At 40.7% G+C, this 15,500-nt stretch overlaps 1 protein-coding gene across 3 annotated transcripts in view; it reads left to right on the top strand.

Annotated features, from left to right (window-relative positions):
- The window catches only part of GFRA1 (GDNF family receptor alpha 1), a 203,016-nt gene that overhangs the window by 47,793 nt on the left and 139,723 nt on the right, over nucleotides 1–15,500 (top strand). For 2 of the 3 annotated variants that reach the window (XM_049103309.1, XM_035708181.2), the window contains exon 5: nucleotides 14,737–14,751. The exons of the other annotated variant lie outside the window; for it this stretch is intronic. In XM_049103309.1, coding sequence (XP_048959266.1) covers nucleotides 14,737–14,751 — 15 coding nt within the window. The remainder of the gene's footprint in view (nucleotides 1–14,736; nucleotides 14,752–15,500) is intronic. 3 annotated transcript variants of the gene reach the window in all.

The following is a 15,500-nucleotide window of genomic DNA, read 5'->3' as shown; positions in this document are numbered from 1 at the left end:
CATCTTCTCATGTGCTTATTGGCCATTTATATACCTTGTTTTGAAAAATGTTCATTCAGATGCTTTGCTCATTTTTTAATTGGGTTATTGGTCTCTTTATTTTTGAGTCATCATGATTCTTAATGTAGTCTAGATATAAGTGCCTTATCAGATATATAATTCGCAATTACTTTCTATGATTCTGCGGGTTGTCTTTTCACTTTCTTGATGGTGCTTTTTGAGATGTGATTGTTTTTGAAGATGCAATTGGCTTTATTAAGTGATTCATGAATTGGGCAGAGTCCCAGTAGCAAGTAGAGAGATGCTCCCTGAGACACAAAGTTTTTAATTTTGAAGCTGTTTAGGCTATCTGTGTTTTCTTTCATTGCTTGTGCTTTTGATGTCCTAGTTCAGAAACTATACTCATTCATTTAAAGTGTACAGCTCAGTGATAACAAAGATTTACCCACAAAGATTTATCCGTATGTTACCTTTTAAGAGTTTTAGTTTTATTTTTTATTATTTTTTTCCTAATCTCAATTTCAGTTTAATGAAATTGGAAGTACATGTCCAAAAGTAGGAGAATGATTTTAAAAAGGAAAAAAATTAATGAAGTTACCTAAATTGTATTACTTATTTATTCAGAATTATACATATGAAGAGTTCTGTATTAATGTTGACATATTGTTATATTGTAATCTTAATTGGAAAAAAGCAGGAAATACATAATCATGAACAGAATATTCATAGAAAGAAACATGGCAAAATATGAATAGTGATTATACAAAGAGTTTTCTGGTTTTAAATGTTTGATCCATTCTGAGTTAATTTTTATATATGGTATAAAGTAAGGGTCTAGTGTTTATGTGTGGATATCCAGCTGCCCCATCACTATTAGTTGTAAAGATTATGTTTCCCCCATTAAATTGTCCAAAATTCAACTGATAATACATGTGAGTGAGGGTTTTTTCCTAGGATCTCAATTGTATTCCATTGATCTGTGTGTCTAACTTCATACCCCTGTGACACTGTCTTAATAACTGTAGCTTTGTAGGAAGTTTTAAAATTGGGAAGTAGGAGTATGAGTCCTCCAACTTTGTTCTCTTTTTTTCAAGATTGTTTTGGTTATTCAGGATCCCTTAAGATTCCATATGAATTTTAGGATCTGCTTGCCAATCTCTGCAAAGAAAGCTGGGTTTGATAGGATCATGTTGAATCTGTAGATCAGTTTGGGGAGTATTGCCATTTTTTCAACCATAGATTAATTTGCCTGTTCTAGAATTTTATATTAATGAAACCACGCAGTATGTACTCTTTTGTGTAAGGCTGCTTCTGCTCAGCATGATATTAATGAGATTCATTCATGTTGTATATATTACTATTTCCATTTTTAATGTTGTAGAGTATTATTCTATTGTATGAATAAACTTAGATTTGCTTATTATTCATTCTCCTCTTGATGGACATGTGGACTATTTCTGGTTTTTTTTTTTTAAGATTTTATTTATTCATGAAAGCCATAGAGAGAGAGGCAGAGACATAGGCAGAGGGAGGAGTAGGCTCCCTGTAAGAAACCTGATGTGGGACTCGATCCCAGACCCCGAGATCACTCCCTGAGCAGAAGGCAGACGCCCAACTGCTGAGCCACCCAGGCGTCCCATCTGACTGTTATGAATATGTGTGTACAAATTGCTTTTGTGGATTTAGGTTTTCATTTCTCTTGAGTGAATATCTAGGAGCAGAATTGCTGGATCATGGTGTAGGTAGATATTTAGTTTTTTAAGGAATTACCAGATCTTTCCCGAAAGTAATGCCATTTTACACTACTACTAACAATGGACAGTTTCAAGTGCTATTTATTAATCCTCACTGACATTTGATGTTGTGAGTCTTTTTAATTTTAGTCATTCTGGTGAGTGTATAGTGATATATTATTGTGGTTTTAATTTGCATTTCCCTTATGACTAATGGTGTTGGACACTTTTTATGTGCTTATTGATCATTAGTATATATCTTCCTTTGTGAAGTGTCTGTTCAGTTATTTTACTCACTTAAAACGTTGCATTGTTTGTCTTTTTATTAGTGAATTGAAGGAGTTCCAGACCTTTGTTAGATATGGGATTTATTAATATTTTCTCCCCAAAATAGCTTATAATTCATTTTCTTAATGATGTTCTTTATGAGCAGAGTTTTAAAATTTGATAAAAGTTAACTTATTTTTTTCTTTTATTGCTGTTGCTTTCAGAATACTAAGACATCTTTACCTACTCCCAAGTCACTAGAATATTTTCTTGTGTTTTTTTTTTTAGAAACATAATAGTTTTAGCATTTATTTACAGGTCTATGACCTTTCATGAATTTTTGTGTATGGTGAGAGGTAGGAGTCTAAGTTTATTTTTCTCTCATGGATGCTCCAGTATCATTTGTTGAAGAGACTTACCTTTCCCCATTGAATTGAATTGACTCTTTTGTCAAACATCAAATGATTGTAAAAATGCAGGTTTGTTCCTGTGCTCCCTATTCTGCTCTATCGATCGACCTGTCTGTCTTAATGCCAGTAACACTCTGTGTTGATTACTGTGACTTTATTATATGTCTTGAAGTCGAGTGGTGTTAGTCCTCTGACTTCGCTCTGCTCTTTTTTTGAAAGATGACTGGCTATTCTAGATTCTTGTATTTCTTATAAATTTTAGAACTGGCTTATCATTTCCTACAAAAAGTCTGGTGGGATTACTATTGGGATTGTGTTGGATCTATGGATCAATTTGGGGAGAACAAATATCTTAACATTATTGAACCTTGAGTCTGCGAATACAGCATGAATCTCCACTTCTTTAGGTCTTTGCTGGCTTCCCATGAGCCCATTTTATTTTTTCTAAGTCACTTGTCCTGTTGCTCTGTTTTCTCTCATTTCCACTTTTTGGTTCAACGGTGGTGACAAGGGAGTGTCCTACAGTGAGATTGCTGGTGGGATCTTTGGCAAATTAACTTACTGGAAAAAAGAGAATGAGAATGATATTTAAGTCACAGGATTTTGGGAGCATTATATAAAATATTTAAATAAGGCCCTTAGAAATAAGTGTTCAATAAAATGTTGGCTTTGTTTAGGACTGCCCTGCATGATCCAGCTCAGCTTGTACCTGATGCAGGAAGCCCCATTCCTGAAATCTCTCTCTTCCTCACTGTGCTGTTTTACTCTTCCTGTAGAATTCAACACTTTGGCCTTGAGTGTGTCTACACTCCTTTTTATTGTAAGCTGTCTGTACGATCTGGGTTTTTGTTTCCTTCAGGTGCATTGATTGCTCATTATAGTGCATCAGCTCCACTGAGTGTGATTACATCCATTATCTTTTGTTTTCCTTGAAGAAGTAGTAAAGTTTGGCTTTATCCTCAATTCCAGGTGAAAAAACTGAGGGATTCCAGAGGGACTAAGAGCCAGCCATAACCAGTTAGGGACAGAGCTCGAATTAGAGTCCAGCTCTGGACTTGAATAGAAGAATAGATTAATTGAAGAATAACAGCCATGATGTTGGAAACACACACACACACCCCATGCGTACGTGTGTGTGTGTGTGTGTGTGTGTGTGTATGTATACATATATATAGAAAACATGGTTAAAATTTCTTAAGCTCTGCAAGATGCTGGAATCTTTTTCTTCAGGACCAGCCAATGGCACAAATCCTTCATGAAAATGACATTTACATTTCATGACTGGGCTAAGCCAGTGAATAATATCATACAGGTTTAAAAGAATCTTAAGCTGCTGAGTGAACTTTCCCTTCTCTTTTTGAAAAGCGACTCAGTGGGGTATGATGTGTGGTGGCAACATTTATTGCTTGCTGGCTCTTCTTCACAAGGATAAAAGTTTACAGCTGCAGGGGCTGATTGTGAGATCCCCAGCTCTTTGTCCCCTGCCCCCCTGAAATGCTTGGCTCCATTGTAGAAGAGCCCAGCCCAGTGTGAGGTCCTGCCACGAACAGCCGTGACACGGAGAGAGGAGCCACATTATCTTCCAAGCCTGTGAGCTGGTGGCTTTAAAAAATGTACTGCTTTCCAGAAGAAAGACCCATGCTCTGAAAGCTTCACAAAGTACCTGTAGTTCACATTTAATTGCTTGCTCCCGCCTCCCTCTGCAAAATACTAGCACTTATGTCGTATAGAGTGTGGGGTAATACTTTAGGGTTTAATGTTTGCTCACATAATAAACATTGATCTTGCTTCCTCAGGAACAGTATGACCAGGGGAGAATGAATGCCCCCATCGCTTGACATGCTTTCTCCTTTCTTTCCCCTGGACTGCATCATTAGATGTTGGGGGCTGGTGGGGAGTAGACTTTTTGCTTTTAGATCCATGTGAGTACATTTTACTCATCACAATAAGCATGGTTTCTAGGGTGCAAAAAATTATGTTGATCTTAGTGATATCGTGAAACTTCATTCCTCTCAAGTCTCTGTCCAAATCATCTGCTTCTAAGTGCCTTCTGTGTGGTGGGCACTGTTGTCTTTAGGAATGGGATGTGCTTTAATCCCCACAAGAGCTCCCAGTGTATCGGATGGGGATGTGAAGCCTTGGAGAGGGCAGCTAACTTGGCCAGTGGCAGAACCAGGATCCCAGCTCAAGCCCTGTGACTCCAGAGCCTGCATGAGTACTGACTATACCACATTTCCTCCTATCCTGCCTCTTTCCATCCCCCCATCTCTTACTTTCTCCTTTTCCTGAGTCCTTGAAGGATGACAGCTGTAAAAGCTGCACAGATCTTTGTAGCTTCGGCATGTGGCCCTATGCTGAATTGTTCTCCCTTTCCTTAGCCTCTTCTTACAATTCTTATCTTTACATCTGGCCCTGTGTCTTGTCCCCATGTCCTTACATTACTTGAGCTGTTGCCATAAACCTACTGAGATGGTTGCATTTGTTTAAAAAAAGAGAATTTGTGAAGTTTTAACAAAGTAAAGGCTCACCCAGGTGGTTTCTGCAATTGGACTCCAAATCCACAGATAATAAAGGTAGCGAAAAAATCGTGGTTGGAGTTCTAGAAATATGGGGATTCATATATGAAAAAATATCGTAGGTATGGCTCAAGTTAACTCCTAGAGTGTTTGAAGGAATGAGGTCCTTTGGCTGTTAAGCTTTTGCACATCTATCCATTGGGCATTCATTAAGAGACAGTGTAGCATACTGGTTAAGAGTTGTGTCATGAAGCCAGACTGCTTGGGTTGAACGCCAGATCACCTGCTTTCCTGAGACCTTTGGTAACTTTAACCTCTCTGGTCCTCTGTTTCTTTATATGTAAAATGAGAATAATAATGATAGCTAACTTTTAGGGTGATTGAGAGGATTAAGGCAATCTGTGTATTTAAAATAGTAGGTGATATATTGAAAACTCTGAAAACATATTGGTTAATATTAAGAAGTGTTTACTACACTCTAAAGTTCTGCCTTGGGCTTTGGGACTATAATGGGTAAAGCATCACTGGCATTATGGTACTTTCAGCTTAGGTGGAGAGAAAGGTGGAGAAGATGGCAAGTGTGCATTAGTGCACCAAGGCGACATACAGGTGGTTGTGGGGGTATAGCAGAGTCCTGAGGAAAGATTCCCAGGATGTTCAGGATAAAACTGTAGACCTGGAAAGGATGGCAGAGGTGTTACAGTCAAATTCCCTTTGGAACCTAGAGTGCTTAAATGATTTGTCCCCATTTATTCAGAGGATTTATGGTAGGGCCAGGCCAGAACCTGTACCTGCTGAAACTGAAGTCCGGCCAGAGTGTATCATGTGGCCAGACCTCCCTCCCTGAAGATGTGCACCAATTTGCCAAAACATATTCACCCCCCAAATCATTCTAATCAGCAATGCTTGATGCTGGGGGCAGCTTCTCTGAACTCAAGATTTTAATTGTCTCTGGCTCCTGGGAGCTCTCCTGATAGCAATCTGTGCCAAGCCATCAGAATAATGATGATGGCCATTGTCTTATGTTTACTTTAAAGTTGTCTATCCTGATAATGATCACCTGGCAAAGAGAGAGTCTTATCCTGTTGGACGTTGTAAATATCTAGTTTGAACTTAGAAATCTGGGCAACCAATTCGATTAAAGCCTGGCTCTCACAGATCTGCCTGAGGAACACATAGGTGCTGGAATTAGTCGACTTGGCAACAGAACTGCTAGACCATCTTTTGGGAAGTGTAAGTTGGGTGAGGGGCATAGAAATTGATTGAAGAAGGCATGAGAACCTTAAAGATTTCAGATGGTGTATAATTTATCTGTAATGGGAAAAAGACTTTACTACTGAGATAATATCTTGGGATAAATTTGAAACCACCAGCCGTATTATGGATGTGTTTGTGGATGTATGTGAATTGCAGGGAATGAATTTTTTTTTTCTGTGAATGTGATTTAATGTGGATAAGATGACGAATAAGCTATATGCAAGAAGAGCCCATTTGATATAATGTGCGTAATTTTAAACTTAAAACCATCATGCTCTAGAACTGGAAGGGACCTCAGAGATCAAACTGGTTTGTAGCTAGAGGAGCCGCATCCCAGAGAAAATGAGTGGCTTTGCCTCTAGTACAACTAGAATCCAGATATTTAGACCATTGTGTTTGGAGACTTTTTAAAACATAAGGCTTGATTGCCACAGGCTCATTTTTAGTAATGTATTTTTTTTTTTAACCAATTGTGGTCTTATGGCATTGCTAATCAGAGCCAAACTGATTTTTTCTGGAAGGTGGAACAATTCTTCAGCCCTCTGCATGTGTGGATGCTTGATACAGATAATTTCTGTGACCCCCTAATTAAAACTCAATTATATAAGTTTAGGGAAATTAGGACAATATTATTTATCAAACTTTTGTTTGAGCTATTAATGTGGCTTCTTATGATTTCTCAGCTGATTTAAAAGAATTCAGAGAAAGCCATGTATGCTTTTCTTTTCAAAGAAAAACACTGGTTGCTAGAGGGATTGAGTTTAATATAGTTTCATATCATAGAGGTTTTAATAATGCAGTCTAAAGTATTTGTACATGAATTCATTAAGCCCAGATTAGTCTTATTATAATTACTCAAAAAGTAATTCAATTTAAGAGAAAACATTTTAAATGGATATAAAATACACTGTTAGCTGGGAAGCCATACTGCTCTACTTTATCAGCTCCATAAAGTACTAGCAGATTTGAACATAACTTTCACAGTATACAGAATGCAATCATAAAAAGTATTATTCCTAAATCTATTTTTTTATGTTCTTTCAGTAGTTAAGAGCTTTATCCCTCTGTGCTAGGAATGAGATATACTAGGGATAGTGTGTCATAAAAATCTTAGGGACTTACTAGCTTGCATCTCCTGCACTGTCTCCCAGAGTCAGTGCTGGCTGATGTGTTACAAGCACATGGCCTAAGATTGATGTTGGTAGTGCATTCCCTAGAAAATGTAGCAGAAAGGTACTTCAGGGCTTTAAGAATTTTTTTTTTCTTACTCACAAATACTAAAAGACATTTACTGAGTGCCATGTGCCTTCAGAGGTGCGCCAATGACGGGCAAAGTATTGGTCTTCATTTCTAACATGATAGAAGGTGAGGAGAGGCCAGGGGCAAGGAAAACCATAGAACTTTCCCCGGTCTGCATCCAAAGGGAGGCAGAGAAGAAAAAGAAGAGGGATACAGGGCCTTCCTGCATGAAAGAATGGGTGAGTTTTTGGCATCCAGGGCTGGAGACAGGAGCAAGCCCTTCCGGCTAGTGCTCTGTAACTAAGACTCACCGGGCTGTGTTCAATTCGAGCTGCCTGAGTGTGCCTAGGGGAAACAGGAGGAGCGTAGAAGTGGGCTGTGTGGCCACACGGCTGCCTGAGCTGTCTGGCTTTGGAGACAGGAACTAATCACAGCTCCTGGGTGGTGCCATGGAGGCCAGGCTGGGAGCTCTGGAGGAGCCTTCGCTCTGGCTGTGCTCCAGGAGAGCACAGACTTGCACCTGGATAGGAAAGGGCTCTGCTTAAGTGGTTTGTTGTGTTCAAACTTCAACATTTTATTTAATAAAGCAGCAAAACCCTTTATTTTTTTTTAAGGGAAATGCTTCATAGAACTCCACTGCTCAGCAGAGTGGGTCTTACTCCTGCTGCCCCCTACCTTCTTTGAACCCTAGGTCTCAAGGGTGCATGGCTTCAAACATGGATCAAAGCCCAGGGCAAGGCTGGGTGAGCCCTTTATGTGGTGGCCTTGAGAAATAAGGACAGGTCCAGAAGACATAGGCAATATCAGAGGGCTCTGGCTTTCTGGAACTTCTGGGTTTTCATCACAGCCCTTTAGATCACAAGTGTTTGGAGATATGATGTCATTGGGTCTCTGATCTCAAACATTAATAATTCATTCATCAGGTAATATTTGAGATTGGCTGTAGAGTTTCTTAGTTGCACACAGCTACATGACAAGAAGGAATTAAAATGATTTTATTTTAATGGATTTTTTTTCCATGATGGGTTTACAGTCCTGCACAAGTCATGAAGGCTTTTCAGATAGTAAGCAATCAATATATGTGTGTTGACTAATAATCCTACAATTCGTAGAGGTCTGAGTACTAGTTACTGTGCATTTTTATATGCATTACCTCATTTAATCTCCACAGCAATTTATGAGGTAGCACAGAAATGAGCTATTGTTAATTTGCATGTTGCTGATGAGTACTGCAAGGCTTGGGGAGGTTAAAGTCATTTGCCCAAGGTCACACAGCCAGACATAGAACTGGCTCTGACTTTAAGACCTGAGCTTTTCATTACACCATCCTACTGCTTATTATTATAACAACATTAACTTTCACTTACTTAACATGTACCATACACCAGCTACTATGTGCTAATTTGCTTTACATGCATCTTGGTTGTTCCTTTGAATTTGAAAGGAAAGTTATATTATCTCCATTTTATAAATGAAGAAACTGAGACCCAGAGGGGTTAAATAGCCCAACATGGCTAGGATGGTAGACTAGCAAGGATTTGAACTTTTATGATTTGGTGCTAAAGTCCATGTCTCTATTCTGATTAAATTACCCAACTGGATCCTCATCCTAGCCCCAGGGTAGGGAAGAAGCTTGTCTCTCCCACCCTCATTGCATAGATGAGAACACAGGCTATAGGAGGTTTCCCCCTGGGCAGGGGCTAGGCCTCATCCCTAGGTCATGGGATCCAGTGGCCATGGTTATGTGGTAACATGGCCCTGAATCGTATTTGGGAGAGAAGGAGTTAATCCAGCCCTCCTTGGGAAGCCCACCTGCCATTTTTGGATCTTGGCTTTGTCAGTGTCAAGCACAACTACTCTGGAGTGCTCTTATTCGACAAGAGAGTAGGCATTGGTCAGCCCACTTTTCAACAGAGAAAAGAAAGAATTCATTTCATTCACAGAGATTGATAGAAGTATGCAGACTGAATTCTAGTTACTCTTCATGTCCATGGATAAAGCTTGCTGGATTTTTAAATTTGGTGAGAGGGTAGCTCTGCTGATCTTGAAATTGATTATGGTTAATGGTGAACCATAGCCCATTCAAGGAAGCAGCATTCATTTCAGCTGTTCCCCATATCCCTTCCTTTGCCCCTGCTTAGTTGGGTCCCAGTAAAATTTACAGTGCTTTACTGTAAAAGCACTTGTACTTGAAAGAGAATTTTCTTTCTGTAGCTCAAACCACAGGAGGACTCACAAGACAGCTATCTCCCCAGGTGAGACTTCTTAAATGGGAGTTAAGTGCATGCATTTTCAAGAAACTAAACTCCCCTCATATATAATTTAACCTAGAAAAGAAGGCAAAATTGAGAGAGTAGTATGATTACATTGTTTGAGAACTGGTAACTTTACCTCCCCCAGTCTTATGGAAGTCAGGCACACTTTCACTGTTTGGCATATCTTTAATGCTGTGGGGTGTGGGCTAAGTGTGATGTTGTAATAATAGTGAAGGTTTCTCTAACCATAGCCATGGACTGAGGATTGAAATAGTAAATTATTCCTAGCAGACTGAATGGGCAATAAGACTGCCATCCAGTTCTCCTCATAAAATAAAGCAATAGATAAATAAAGGAGAGCTAACTCACTTAACCCGCGTGGCTCTGTGCACTGCTAATTATTAACCCAGGCACAGGAGAGGGGTTCACCCAGAGTGTAGTTAAATCATTTTTAATAGAGGTAAACACTGGTCATGTGGATGAGTAGCACTCAAGAAAGTTTTTAATCAGCAACGTTTAGGAATCACCCAGCCTAATTGCTATAACTTATTAATAATAATAAGTAATCTAGTCTTTTTATGGCTCCTGTCTCTGGAGGACTCAGTGCATTAAAGATCTCTGGGGTGTGAATCAGTAGCTGTGGCGGAGGAAGGCAAGTACCCTTGACACTCATTCCTAATGGAAGAAACTGGACATTGAGGCTAGGAAAGACAAATATGAGTTCCTTTTTATTTTCTTCTTCCCTCATCTGAGTCACCAACTTATACATGGCCTTTCATCTATCTATAGGACCAGAATGGCTGCAGGCAGTGGGGGTAGGGCTGGAGAACAGGCTTTCTTTGTTCACGTGAATCACTGGGGTTGAGGGAAGTGAGTGTGAGCAGAGCTTTGTCTCAAGGAGTTGATTTCTTCTGCACAAGTGTCCCTGGTGTCCCTTGGCCTCCACCTAACTGTGGCTGGGTAGGCGCTGGCACCTCCCAGCTCTGTGTTTCTGTGATTTCCCACTTTCCTGGGAAAGCAGAAAGGATGGCACTGAGTCTTACTCTTAGAGTGGGTCTTCACAGCAGCCAGTGGGAGAATGTTGGTGTAAATTGTTTAATTTAACCTGCCCACTACTGAGGTGTGGGTGTTGGAATATCCCCAGGTCATCAGTAAGGAACTTCAAGTTCAAAGCGCTTAAGTGATCCACTACCAGATGACTCCTAGTGATTGGTTAGCCTGAAGGTGAATATCACACTCAAATTTGAGGACCTTTGAATTTTATGAGTGACTGGTTCCTATGGTTTGGGAGTTGGGGGTGATGGATGAACACCGGAGTACATGAGGATAAGAGTAGTTCTGTGGCTAATATCTTCTGAAGTCCAGAATTCTGGGAGGAGGTAAACTGTAGCCAAACAGTACAGGATTTACCTTCTTCTCACTTATTTTTTCTTCTTCTGTCCATAAATCATTTGAGCTTGAGCCTGGATGGCTGCTTCAGTCTGGAAAGGTGAAATTTTGAAGAAGGTACCCAAGCCATTATTATACAGACCAAAAAGCTAACTAATGCTAAGAATGGAATGATTTATGCCACAGACTACAAAAGACATAAATTTAGAGTGTAAATTACAAGATAACTCATGTGCAAAATTGTTGCAATATTTATACTAGTGTTTATTAAAATTTACATTTGAATAAAAGGTGCAAAATGTAAATGAAGCTGAAAAACTTTTTTTTTATCTAAAATAGCTTATATGAAAATCAAGAGACTTTCTTGGAGTAGAAGACATGAATAGTACTCTATGCAGATTTATCTTCTAAAGCATGAAATATACAGTGAAATTGGAAGGAATTGGGTCACTAAATCCCTGCCTGAGGTTCCTCCCTCACTGCCCACTGATACTTTCCAGTGATTCACATCAGTTCTGAATTTCGAAGGAAGTGTCCCTGTCAAAAGCCATGGAGAGGAGGTTGAGGATCCTGGACGAGGATCCTCGACATCCGTCGAGACTGGATCCGTATTTGAAAGACTAATCTTATTTCACTGATGTTTTCAAGGTTGGAAATTTTTGTCTGTATTCATTAGAGGAGAATAATAAATCTCTAATTTGTGCTTTGCTAATAATAGAGATGAGCTTTTGTGCTTCATTAAGGTTAAATGAATCTCATGTGGTCCTCACTAAGTCTTTAATGCCATGTGTCAGTGACCTTGGGAAAAATATCCTACTTCTGTGGGACTCAGTTTCCTCATCTGTAAAATGAGGGGGTTGGACCAGATGAGGACAAACCAGTCCTTTTTCCTTCCTTCCCGTGTGGGAGTGTACCTGCCAGGCAGTTAGGACCCACAGAGATGATTAAAACACGTAACTCTTGTCCTCAGGAGCTCCTGGTCTATATAAATAACTAGCTATAATATGAGCTATAATTGCAATGTGTACAAATTATTCTAGGGGCACACAGGTGGAAACAGTGACTTCCTTCTCTGTGGGGATAGGCTCTGAGAAACTCAACGGTGCCTGTGACATTTCAAGGCTGAGGAGGAGGAGGGCTCCTCCAGGTGTGCAGGCTGGTCAGAGGGTGGGTGGTTCTCAAGGCATGTTTGGGGCAGCAAGTGCATGTGACAGGTATAGTTAGGAAGCTGCATGTGGTCCTTTTCAGAGTCTCCGGACAGTGTCGAGGCATGGGGGAGGGTGCCATCCACACAGAATCTGTACCGATGATGAATGACTGAAGCTAGAAAGTAATCCACAGCATGTATAGGTTAGGGCAGAGTTGGAGTTGTCCTTTAATGGGACCACTATGTCCATTAACATCCCAGTTAACTTTCGTGAATGTTAGGGAGAGGGTGGTGTTTTAGCCTACTCCCTGGGCATTGTGAGCCTGCCACCTGTCATACCTGTGCCATAGCCTGGATGTGCCCTTGGGAGCATGTGTATGGTATATGAATGACACCCCTCGTGAGGGTCACATCTGTGAGTGGCATGAAGCTGCTCCCATGGGGATTCTGTCCTTGTGGTCTGTTTAATCCACCAGGTGCATGTTCCATCTCTGAAAGGTGTAAGGCTGTCCACTTTCCCGGGGCTGTCCGGGGAAAGTGGGGCTGTCCACTCTCTGTGACCTTCTAGGAGCTGATGTTGTAGCTGACAACTGGCAGCAAATTTGAGGTTGATGATATAGCCCTTAGTTTTTAATATGAAAGTAGAGTCTTGAAATTCAGATTATAGATGAAAAGCATGACCATTGTTAAAAAATTCAAGTAATACAAAAATGCTTGCATAAAGATGTAAAAAAAGTGACCCCAGATTCCATCACCTGAAGACAAGGATTTCCGGGGCAGAGCTATACACATGCATACTCACATGTAAGTGGGTTCAGGGTACATGTGACATGTTGCCGTCTGATTTTTTTTTTCATTCAGAAGTAATCAGTCTTTCAACAACATCTGAAATGGCTGTACCATAATCCATTGCGTGGGATACGTTGTTTGTGGTGGATTCCCTATAGCCCAATAGGCAATATCCATTGTTTCGTCGTTATACACAATGCTGTGATGAACATTCTTGTAGACTTATTTTGTGCTTTTGCTTATTTCATTAGACTAAATTTCTGGAAGTGGTACCCATAGATCAGGGAGTGTATATTTCACATTTCCTTACATATTGTCAAGCTATCTTCCAGAAGTTTTGTAGCTAACTACAGCCCCATTAGTAGGGTAGGAGCCGGCTCACGTCTGGGTCGTGCTGTTAGTGTTCCTACCAGCACTGTCTTACATCTTTAAGTTACCAAGTGAGAAATATGAGCAGACGAGTACTTTTGGGGTGGTTGGGAGGCAGCAGAAGCAGAACAAGTCAGAATGCTCATGAGAGATGTCAAAAAGGACCTGTTGTATGCACATCTGTTTACGAGAAGATACGTTACAAAGATACTCATCACAATTCCTAATTGTCAAACACTGAAAACAGTCCAAATGTCCATCAACATTACAAGGGGAAAATAAATTAGGATATAATCACACAGTGGAGTACTATATAGCAAAGAGAATGAATGATCTACTGCTGCATGCTACGTGGAGCATGGGTGACTCCCACAGTCACTATGGAGCAAAAAATGGTAAACAGAAAAGATATATACCAAGTGAGTCCATTTATATAAAGTTTTAAAACAGGAAAAAGTGAATGGAAGGTGTTACAAGTCGAGATTACCCTTTGAGGGATATTAGTGACTCCTTGTTCATTTGTGCCTTTTGCTAGAGGCATGTTTCCCAGTGCCAGACAGAGTGCTTGGCATCTGGCCTTTCAAATATTTGTTGAAATAAAAATCAATTTTTTTTTCACCTTTTGACAAACTTTGACCTAGGATTGATGTGACGGCACAGTGTTAGTAGTTGTGAGTTATGATATGGAGAATTCATACAAATGATTTTCTTCTGTGATTTAAATATGAAACCTTAGTGTATTCATAGACCCCCCTCCTCTGCTTATTCTCTTGTGTGGTATTGTTGCTTCTGTGTTATTTATAAACCAGTCAGACACTTCGTGGTGGATGAAGAGACAGGTTTTAGAATCAGACATTTGGGTTCAATGCCAAGCCCACTGCTTGCTTCTCTGAGGCCTTGGATGAGTTACCTAACTTTCCCCAATCTCACTTCCCTTAGTTTGTTTAGTAAGGATGAGAAATACAATCTACTCTCTAGGGTCATTGTGAAAAATAATAATATTAATATTAATAATAACTACCAAATTATGTTTGCTACGTGCCGGACACTGATCTAAGCTCTTAAAACATAGGACCTAATTTGTTTGATCTTTCCAATACTCCTATCTATTTGTGGTTTAGGAAATGCAAGCCACAGTGTTACTAAGTGTTGAGCCAGGATTTAAATCCAGGAGTTTCATTCCAGAGCCTGAGCTCTTAACCACTTCCTCCTAGTTAAAGGAAATATTATACAAAGAGCGCTCAGCAAAGTCAGCATATGTTAGCTGTGATTATCATCATTGTCATTTTCAGCGACATCATTATTAATATTTTTTTTTTCCTCTCTCTCCCGCTCTCCTCCCTTGTTTCTCCACCCGCCTGGCAGATGTGTTACAGCAAGGTAAGTTCACCGTCTCCTGCCTGCTTCTTCATTGGCTGGGCTCTTTTGGAAACAAGGGTGTGGTCTGTGTGCAGAGGGTTATGGAGCTTTGCATTCTCTGTGGTCTTATCATGTGGGCTTTAGGAGACACCACGGGGACAGTGGCCTAAGGTGGCCTAAAGTGCCATCGGGCTCTCTGGGCCTCTCTGGGCCTCTGGTGCCCAGACTCTGCCTGTGGACCATGCTTGGAGGTAGGGTGGGGGCTGGGCAGTTTGGGCAGGCACACTGGGGAGAGTCATTGCTGGGTCCCCATCAGGGAACAGGTGTCCTTGGGACTCGTGGGACTGGTGGGGAGCAGGTGTCTCTGGGATGAGGGTTCGGGTAGAAGGTCCCTGTCCCTCTGGGCTTCTGTATCAAGGCCAGCTGCTACTTGAGCAGGGCTCTGTATGCTGGCTCCATGTGGGGATTTCTTTTCTTTGCCAAATGTATCACTGTCCTGAGAGGGGTTGTAGACACGACCATGGCATAACCCCTTCAACCCAGGTGTCCCTGGCAACCCCTCCAGCTGGGCCTGTGACAGAGATGGAGCCCGGCGATCATGTGTAGTGTCTAACCTGTCTTGCCAGCCAAAGTCATGCATTCTGGGGAACTGGAGATGGAAAGTCTAACTACGTCTCCTGGCATGCATTATAGTTCTCACCAAGGATGCACAACTAGCTCTCGTGCTCTGGGATCCAGAGGGAGACTCTTAGGCTTGGCCTTGTCGAACC

This window comes from Canis lupus, chromosome 28 (assembly GCF_003254725.2).
Source record: "Canis lupus dingo isolate Sandy chromosome 28, ASM325472v2, whole genome shotgun sequence".
Classification (NCBI taxonomy): domain Eukaryota; kingdom Metazoa; phylum Chordata; class Mammalia; order Carnivora; family Canidae; genus Canis; species Canis lupus.
Note: the sequence above shows the minus strand (reverse complement) of the source record. Positions and strands in the feature narration are given on the sequence as shown.